We start from the raw sequence: 10,637 nt of genomic DNA, 5'->3' as shown, positions 1-10,637 counted from the left end.
ATGGTGTTATAACACTTTGACCTGGCTGGCATCAGTCTGGCTGTGCAGAGGAGTCATGGTGTTATAACACTTTGACCTGGCTGGCATCAGTCTGGCTGTGCAGAGGAGTCATGGTGTTATAACACTTTGACCTGGCTGGCATCAGTCTGGCTGTGCAGAGGAGTCATGGTGTTATAACACTTTGACCTGGCTGGCATCAGTCTGGCTGTGCAGAGGAGTCATGGTGTTATAACACTTTGACCTGGCTGGCATCAGTCTGGCTGTGCAGAGGAGTCATGGTGTTATAACACTTTGACCTGGCTGGCATCAGTCTGGCTGTGCAGAGGAGTCATGGTGTTATAACACTTTGACCTGGCTGGCATCAGTCTGGCTGTGCAGAGGAGTCATGGTGTTATAACACTTTGACCTGGCTGGCATCAGTCTGGCTGTGCAGAGGAGTCATGGTGTTATAACACTTTGACCTGGCTGGCATCAGTCTGGCTGTGCAGAGGAGTCATGGTGTTATAACACTTTGACCTGGCTGGCATCATTCTGGCTGTGCAGAGGAGTCATGGTGTTATAACACTTTGACCTGGCTGGCATGAGTCTGGCTGTGCAGTCGCGGTCTAAAACGTACTTAATCCAATCATGCCCAATGCACATAGCCAGCCCAAAACCATCCCGACTCACTACCCAAAATAGTTGTAGCTCTCTCTGCCAAAAAGAACACATTCAAACATACTTCCCCACACACAAGGGAACATTACGCTTGCTTAACTAAAGAAACCATTGTCCCTCGCCCCAAATTAATGACATTCAGTTTATTTTGCATTTAATTCATTCAATTTTTTTTTTTTTTAAAATGCAGCTATTTTTCTGTTTGGTCTCATCTAACCTGGCCTTGATTTCAGCACGTTCCAGAGGGGCTTTTTAATATAAGAGACTGAATGTTGAAATATTCATCAGGTTGTGTGTCGGGCGGCCATAACCGCAGAGAGAGGGAGGCAGGGGATGTTGGCTGCAAGCCACTGGAAGGGCCACCGTTCACTCATCTATTGTTAATGGTCATGAATGAATAAATGAATGAATGAATGAAAGAAAGATGTGTTTTTTTCCTCTTTATATAGTATCCACTTATCATTCAAATAAATCTACCGTTTCTCACGTCGCCGCGCTGCGCTGCGCTCTGAAACGTACCGCTGGCTGGTTCTGGTAGAATAACGTCTTCACATTTGGGGAGGACTATCAAGTGGCGAGAAATTTGCGAGAAATATCAAGGCAGTGTTGGGTTCTACATGCTGTAGCTGCCAAGGGCTCCGTCGCTTATACTGCGGTACTGATAATGCCCATTTCAACAAAAAAAACCTATCTCCTATATCACGTGTGTTTGATACCGTTCCTCATTCCATTATGTGCACCGCAATGAGCCTGTCCTCCGATTTCCACCTCCACCAGCCTCCCCTGGTTAAATGAATGAAACCCAGAGGACGGAGCAGAAACAACGGCAGGGCCACTTCTAGAACCTTCCACAGCGGAACCCTCCTGCTGTGCTGCTAACGTCCTCCCCCCTCGGCCCAGCATGCCCTGGGCTGAGAGGGTGTCAGTAACCGTGGTGACTGCGCCCTGTTTCCGTGGCTACAGTAACAGTAGCCTTAGCTTCAGTCTCTCTGACTGCCGACACCGTTTTCTCCCTAACAGACACCATTGGGGTGGTATAATACAAATTACTCACTGTCACTGTAGTCTGTCTTAGTGTGTGTGTGTGTGTGTGTGTGTGTGTGTGTGTGTGTGTGTGTGTGTGTGTGTGTGTGTGTGTGGACGAGGGGAGGGGTGAGTATGGGTAGAACCAGAGGGAGGACAGTCATAGAAGCATTGTCAACTGATGAAAATATTCACATCAGGAGAAAACAGAAGCTAACACTTCATTTCTAGCTGTTCACCGAAGGCATTAACTAAGCACTTATACATGATACTAACAAGCTGTGTTCACACTAATCACACTGTAACTTACTAAGGGGCAAGTGCTGCTTATACCTACAGTACCAGTCAAAAGTTTGGACACACCTTCTCATTCAATGGTTTTTCTTTATTTGTATTATTTTCTACATTGTAGATTAATATTGAAGACATCAAAACTATGAAGGAACACATATGGAATTATGTAGTAAACAAAAAAGTGTTAAACAAACCAGAATATGGTTTATATTTTAGATTCTTCAAAGTAGCCACCTTTTGCTTTGATGACAGCTTTGCACCCTCTTGGCAAGTTTGTGTCCAAACGTTTGACGGGTACTGTATTTTCATGGTTAGCAACTTGTACGGCAATAAGCAATTAGTCCACAAACTAGCCAATCGCAGGCCATGCTGAGGAGAGGAGAGGGCCAGGGTGATAATGGTCATCTCATATTCATAGAACACTCAATAAGGGCAACGAGCCATTTGACCTTATTAACTATGAATGACAATTTCACGCTGAGATTGATCTTTTGAGTTTTCATTTCTCGGCCGCACAGAGCATCATCTGACCCAGTCCCCAGAGACTCCCTGTCAATCAAGGCCTGCTGTGTCGGCCCAGCATGCCTCTCCACTCTCCTGCAAGTCTGAACTGCATGGAGCCAACTAACAGACATCTATAGATAACTAACAGACAACTAACAGACATCTATAGATAACTAACAGACATCTATAGATAACTAACAGACATCTATAGATAACTAACAGACAACTAACAGACATCTATAGATAACTAACAGACATCTATAGACAACTAACAGACATCTATAGATAACTAACAGACATCTATAGACAACTAACAGACATCTATAGATAACTAACAGACAACTAACAGACATCTATAGATAACTAACAGACATCTATAGATAACTAACAGACAACTAACAGACATCTATAGATAACTAACAGACATCTATAGATAACTAACAGACAACTAACAGACATCTATAGATAACTAACAGACATCTATAGATAACTAACAGACATCTATAGATAACTAACAGACAACTAACAGACATCTATAGATAACTAACAGACATCTATAGACAACTAACAGACATCTATAGATAACTAACAGACATCTATAGACAACTAACAGACATCTATAGATAACTAACAGACATCTATAGACAACTAACAGACAACTAACAGACAACTAACAGACATCTATAGATAACTAACAGACATCTATAGATAACTAACAGACAACAATAGATAACTAACAGACATCTATAGATAACTAACAGACATCTATAGACAACTAACAGACATCTGTAGATAACTAACAGACATCTGTAGATAACTAACAGACATCTATAGATAACTAACAGACAACTAACAGACATCTATAGATAACTAACAGACATCTATAGATAACTAACAGACAACTATAGACAACTAACAGACATCTATAGATAACTAACAGACAACTAACAGACATCTATAGATAACTAACTGACATCTATAGACAACTAACAGACAACTAATAGACAACTTACTTTCAACCTCCCCCTCAATTCAAACCCCCTCACACACACACACACACACACAGACACAGACACAAACACACAGACACAGACACACACACACACACACACACACACACACACACACACACACACACACACACACACAGCAGGGTAGCCCAGCCCAGTACTGTCCTCAGACGTAACGACAGTCTCCCTCTGAACACTAACACTAACAGCCATGTAGAGCCCTTGAGGAGGTGTTGTCACAGCTTCCTCTCACCCTTCGCCTGACTCTCGCTCTCTCCCTTTCTCAATTTCTCCCCCTCTGCTTCCTCTCTCTCTCTCACACTCTCTCCCTTCTCCCTCTCAGCCTCTTCTCTCTCCCTCACCTTCCCTCTCTACCACCCCTCTCTCACCCCCCCTCCCCCTTCTCTCTCCCTCACCTTCCCTCTCTACCACCCCTCTCTCACCCCCCCTCCCCCTTCTCTCTCCTTCACCTTCCCTCTCTACCACCCCTCTCTCACCCCCCCTCCCCCTTCTCTCTCCCTCACCTTCCCTCTCTACCACCCCTCTCTCACCCCCCCTCCCCCTTCTCTCTCCCTCACCTTCCCTCTCTACCACCCCTCTCTCACCCCCCCTCCCCCTTCTCTCTCCTTCCCTCTATTTATCCCTTTCCCTCTATCGCCCTCCTCTCTCTCTCTCAAACACACTCCCCCCCTCCCTGCCCCCCCCCCCCCCTCCCTCCTCCCCCAGGTCAGGCGTGTGCCAGCAGGAGTTGTCTCCCCTGCCTTCACACCTCACACAGGGCTGTCATGCAGGATTCAGCCTCTGACGTCACCTGACTTGCCTGTTGGATTTAGACAAGACACTCTGGCTGGTCCAGCCAGGAGCATTGGCGGGGGGGGGCGTGGGGGGGTTTATTAACACTGATAATAGGCTGCTCTGGGCGTACTTCTGTATACGTCTACATTTCCGCTTTCTCATCCATTTGTACTTGAGCATTTCTGCCAAAACACCCCCCCCCAAAAAACATTAATTTCATCCTTGTGCTTTTGAACGGAGTGGAGACGAGAGGAAGGTGGGCTCTACTCTGCCAGTCTGCCCCGGGTCATTTCGCACATTCCACCTCCACCGGTGAGAACCTGTTACAGCTGATAAACTTGACCGTGTTCCACTAATTGTGCCCCATAGCTGACAGCTTCTCTCTCATCCTCACCTCACCTGTGTGTGTGTGTGTGTGTGTGTGTGTGTGTGTGTGTGTGTGTGCGTGCGTGCATGCGTGTGTGCGCGCGCACGTGTGTGTGCGTGTGTGTGTGCATGTGTGTGTGTGTGTGTGCGTGCATGCGTGTGTGTGTGCGTGCATGCGCGTGTGTGTGTGTGTATTTAATCATTTATGACAGAATAGCTAACAAGCGTAATGGGAATTGGGTTTTCTAAAGTAGCACACCACCCCTAGAACAGCTTAGAACAGCTTAGAATAGACACTCCTCTTCAAAGAACACTCTACCGCTAATCTCAAAGAACACTCTACCGCTGATCTCAAAGAACACTCTACCGCTGATCTCAAAGAACACTCTACCGCTGATCTGACACAAGGAAATCATCTCCAACGTTTACATTTTACCATTTTACCGACTCAACTGTTGACCGAGAACCATTTGTCTTTGTAGAGTTTAGGTCCTTCTATGTCAGACAAAGTACAGTTGGTCTGTAAAGGATTTTTATATCAGGGGAGGCTGGTGGAGGTGGAAATCGGAGGATGGGCTAGGGTTAGGGTTAGGGTTAGGGTTACAGTTGGTCTGTAAAGGATTTTTATATCAGGGGAGGCTGGTGGAGGTGGAAATCGGAGTATGGGCTCATTGTAATGCAGCAGTGGCTCCGGCAATATACAGTAGTCCAGCTCCTGAGGAGGATGAATCATGTTCTCCTCCACACAGAGCTGTTTATACTGGACATGTTTGAACCTGACCATTTTGTTATGACCTGTGTAGCACAGACGAAATTGAACACACACACTCAAGCGCGCACACACACACACACACACACACACACACACACACACAGACACACAGACAGACACACACACACGCACACACACACGCCACACACACACGCACACACACACATACATGCACACACATGCACACACACACACAATAAACACACCCATAAGAAACACATCATAAACACTGAAGGAAAGGAAGAGAAATGTGGTAAATAAACGCCGCTAACATGACAGCCTGCCCTGTAACTCACACTGCTACAGCACCATTAAACCAGTGGTGGGAACACAACTCTGAGAGACTGATTGGCACTCTGACTCTGTCAATCTGAATCTGTCATGTCTCTCTCTCTCTCTCTCTCTCCCTCTCTCTCTCTCTCTCTCTGTCTCTCTCTCCCTCTCTCTCTCTCTCTCTCTCTCTGTCTCTCTCTCTCTCTCTCCCTCTCTCTCTCCCTCTCTCTCTCTCTCTCTCTCTCTCTCTCTGTCTCTCTCTCTCTCTCTCTGTCTCTCTCTCTGTCTCTCTCTCTGTCTCTCTCTCTCTCTCTCTCTCTCTCTCTCTCTCTCTCTCTCTCTCTGGAGTACACACAGAATTCAAGTCAGCAGCGAAGGCAGGAGGCAGTTGTCATGTTACTCAGCTTCATTTCAGCCTGGTTCTGCCCTGCAACCTGTTATAGTAACACAGCCTGGTTCTGCCCTGCAACCTGTTATAGTAACACAGCCTGGTTCTGCCCTGCAACCTGTTATAGTAACACAGCCTGGTTCTGCCCTGCAACCTGTTATAGTAACACAGCCTGGTTCTGCCCTGCAACCTGTCATAGTAACACACGCTTCAGGTCCTGTTCCAGTACAGTAACACAACTCTCATTCTTACTACCGTCTCGGCTGTTTGTCTTGAAAGCCTCTTATTGTGGATGAAACAGGGAAGACATTATCTGCATTATCTGGCATTATCTGCAGTTCAATTTGATTCAATTAGCGCACTGAGATTAGGGAACCTCTGGCGCCCAGTAGACACAATTAAAGAGGAACAAAGCCAGGCTGTTGATCAAAACATGTACTCCAAACAGAACAGAACAGTGAATGGGCCTCTGCATAGTCATTAGTCCAGCGTTTGACAGAGATAAAACACCAGTTCTCTCTCTCTCTCTCTCTCTCTCTACCTCTCTCTCTACCTCTCTCTATCTCTCTCTCTCTACCTCTCTCTCTCTCTCTCTCACCTCTCTCTCTCTCTCTACCTCTACCTCTCTCTCTACCTCTCTCTCTCTACCTCTCTCTCTCTCTCTCTCTCTACCTCTCTCTCTCTTACCTCTCTCTCTCTCTCTCTCTCTCTCTCTCTACCTCTCTCTCTCTCTCTCTCTCTCTCTCTCTCTCTCTACCTCTCTCTCTACCTCTCTCTCTACCTCTCTCTCTCTCTCTCTCTCTCTCTCTCTCTCTCTCTCTCTCTCTCTCTCTACCTCCAAGACCACAAAAGAAAGGACAGGTCGATAAAAAGGACATGTAGAAAGAGGACTGATAACTAACAGGATGGATTAACATAATCCATTATTGTGGAAGATTCACGTGGGTGCTGAGTGAAATGTTGTTCTGATATGAATGCATCCATGCTATATGTATGCTATATGCTATATGCTATATGTATGCTATATATATATCCATGCTATATGTATGTATGCCCACAGGCCAATAGGAGAGCTTGTTCTCTACCCACGCCTTTCACACCAAGACACAGATGTCAAAACATTCATTCATCAAAGGCAGAAACAGGCTGCAAACACAGACCCGTGATAAGAAACTTTCTGACCTTTAGTAGCCGTGCGTATGCAGCAGATATTCATGAGAGAGAGACGGAGAAAGAGAGAGAGAGACAGAGAGAGAGGGAGAGAGAGAGAGGAGAGAAAGAGAAGACAAGAGAGAGAGAGAGAGAGAAAGAGAGAGATAGAGAGAGAGAGAGAGAGGAGAGAAAGAGAGGGAGAGAAGAGGAGAGAAAGAGAAGACAAGCGAGAGAGAGAGAGAAAAAGAGAGATAGAGAGAGAGAGGAGAGAAAGAGAGAGAGAGAAAGAGAGAGAGAGAGAGTCCTGCGCATCAACAGCATACAACAACAACAACAGCAGCAGCAGCAGCTCCCTACTGTGTTTTTAACATCGTGAACAAGTCAGTAGAACAGAATACTGCAGTCAACAAAGACCTGATGTTGCTCTGTTGTTAAGTCTCTCTGATGGATTCACCAGGATATACTCCAGTCCAGTCTGCACCACTCTGCCTAGTACGGTATAAATAGTGTCTTGTACGGATCAATCGGTCGGCCGATGCATCGAAATTCATCTGGACAGAGGAGAGGGGCATGGGAAAGCAACAGCATATGAACGGGTCTGAACTCTGAGAGCAAAGCAGGGTACAGCGCATATTTCGGTGAGCGATGAGCGATGCTGAAGGCTGGATTCGATGAAGGGATGTAGTGAATATGAATGATATTGGATGTTTTTCTCCCCATGATAAACATCCTCTCTCTCTCCTCTCCTCCCCCCCCCCCCCCTCCCTCGCCCTGACCCCACCCCTCTGCCCCCCTACAGAGCATGAGGCAAAGATGAGCTGCCCTCAGCCTGAACCGGAGAAGGAGGAGAGGCCCCCGACAGATGAGCTGGAGTGTAAGATCTGCTACCAGCGGTACAATGCCCACAACCGCAAGCCTAAGATCCTGGACTGCCTGCACCGCGTGTGTGCCCGCTGCCTCAACAAGATCCTGGACATGGGCGACGGCTCGGGCTGCATCTCCTGCCCCTTCTGCCGCCACGAGACGGAGGTCACGGAGTACGAGGTGTCGGGCCTGCCGGACGACTCCAACATCATGTCCCGCCTGGCCACCCGGGACAAGTCCTGGAGCTCCGACAACAGCAAGGAGGTGGTCCTGACGCCCAAGAGCCTGTCCTCCTCCAGCCCCTCCCACGACTCCTCCAACTGCCTGGTCATCACCATCATGGAGGTGCAGCGGGACACGTCGGGGTCGCAGCGCTCGCCGAGCCGCAACGGCAGCTCCGACTACTACGCCGAGCAGAGCCTGGACTCGGTGTCGGTGACGTCCAACGGCCCCGCCGACCAGGACGCCCTGTCCAAGTTCTGCAACCACGTGCCCCGCATCCTGGTGTGGCTGCTGGGGTTCTTCTACTTCGGCTCGCTGCCGCTGGGCATCTACCTGCTGGTCATCCAGCGGGTCACCCTGGGGATAGTGTGCGTGAGCCTGGTGCCCTCTAGCCTGACTGTGTGTCTGGTATACGGCTTCTGCCAGTGCCTCTGTCAGGGCATGTGTGACTGTTCCACCAGGGCCTGACTGACTGCTCCACCAGGGCCTGACTGACTGTTCCACCAGGGCCTGACTGACTGCTCCACCAGGGCCTGACTGACTGCTCCACCAGGGCCTGACTGACTGCTCCACCAGGGCCTGACTGACTGTTCCACCAGGGCCTGACTGACTGCTTCACCAGGGCCTGACTGACTGTTGTTGGGGTGAGTGGGGTTGGGGGTGGTGGTGGGGTTGGTGTTGTTGGTGGTGAAGGGGTTGGGGGTGGTGGTGGGGTTGGTGTTGTTGGTGGTGAAGGGGTTGGGGGGAGGGGAGGGGAGGGGAGGGGAGGGGACCTACAGTAGAAGGCATACAGGCCTTGTAGCCCTGTGGGAAAGACTGGGACTATTTTGACCTCTAGAACATTTCATCAAAGACTCTGTGGGGGGAAAATAAGCTCAGCTACATAGGAGGTCTCGAGCTGCCTTTGAAGCTCTCTCTGTCTGTCTCTTCCCCCTCCCTTGTTTCGGGGATCAAACAAGCTTAATATGAGTTGTCTCTCACCTAAGACTGTGCCGTAGACCAGGATTTAAAACCACTGAGCACTCTTAAAGAGTAACCTAGCCTGGGAACACGCACTTTGGTGTGTACCGTAGTCATTGTTTCGTGTTTCTGTGCGTGAGCAGGGAGGATCAACAGGACCTCCTCTTGCGTGCCAGTAATCCCCTGGGTCATGTGATGTGTTGTGTTCTGTTCTGTCCAGATTTAGGCCCTCTCTCCTTCTTCTCTCTCCTCTGCTCCTTGCACTCTTTCTCTCTCTCTACCTCTCCGTCCACTCCTCTTTCTCACTCTCAGTTTCCCCTCTTCCTCCTCTCTATCTTTCTCTCTCTCTCTCTCTCTCTCTCTCTCTCTCTCTACCCCTACGTCCACTCCTCTCTCTCACTCTCAGTTTCTCCTCTTCCTCCTCTCTATCTTTCTCTCTCTCTCTCTCATCTCCCCTATTTTTCTCTTCCTCTTCCCAACTCTTTTCTCTCTCTCTCTCTCTCTCCCCCTCTCCCTATCTCCTTCCCTCCCACTGCTACTGTGAGTCTCACTGATAATGTTCACAGCTCTGAGGACCCCGGCTCTTGGCTTCGTGCCACCAGACTAACTAGCTATGGAATGGGACAAGGACTGCACACAGGGGATGAACCATTTCAATAAATGGGGGAATTATTATTTTGTGTCGCTTGTTTCATTTCAATCAAAGGCCTCCACTAACAGCAGTAGGTTAAATTAATCCGCAACACGGCAACCGAGGAACCGGGTGGCGAAGAGAGAGCCTTTCCCGGTCCTCTCTCTCCCACTCGGCCTAACCGATCCAGGCCCTGCACCCTCACTCCCCCCAGCACTCCACGTGAAGAATCACTGATTGAAGATGATTGCATTTTCTTGGGGCGCTTAGCAGCATAGCACACTAATGCGCATGCCGCATAATCGCAAGGTTCCGGGTTCGATTCCGACCCTCGACACGTCTTGCATGTCATCCCTCCCCTCTCTCTCTCTCCTATCCTTCCTGTCAATCTCTACTGTCTCTATCCCAATAAAGCAGAAATGCCCTAAAAACGTATTTAAAAAAGAAAAGAAAACGACTGCATATCCAACAGAGGAATACATAATTAATGACACTTTCATTATCATAACATCCTATGCAAGCCAGAGTCCATAAAACTCCATAAAAAGAAAATTCAACATCAGAGAGGTCCCTATATTTTCATGCTGGCTTAATATTAGTGTTCAGCGGGTGTCTTTTTGGAGTCTTTGCAGGAAACTGTATGAATGACTGGCTTCCCACTGGGAAAGGGCACACGGGGCAACATGATGAGCTGACATTTTGAATAGGAATCAGTCATACATCAAA

General features: G+C 48.2%; 1 protein-coding gene across 1 annotated transcript; it reads left to right on the top strand.

The window, feature by feature from the left end:
• Window positions 1-8,047: 8,047 nt before the first annotated feature.
• LOC310819814 (E3 ubiquitin-protein ligase RNF182) lies at window positions 8,048-8,788 on the top strand (the record flags this gene model as incomplete). The annotated part of the gene is made up of 1 exon (XM_083691210.1): window positions 8,048-8,788. One exon carries the CDS (start codon window positions 8,048-8,050, stop codon window positions 8,786-8,788), a length of 741 nt encoding a protein of 246 aa, XP_083547336.1.
• Between the last annotated feature and the right edge of the window lie 1,849 nt (window positions 8,789-10,637).

The sequence above is a fragment of the Argentina silus genome (genome assembly GCF_951799395.1).
Source record: "Argentina silus genome assembly, chromosome: 19".
Taxonomy (NCBI): domain Eukaryota; kingdom Metazoa; phylum Chordata; class Actinopteri; order Argentiniformes; family Argentinidae; genus Argentina; species Argentina silus.
Note: the sequence above shows the minus strand (reverse complement) of the source record. Positions and strands in the feature narration are given on the sequence as shown.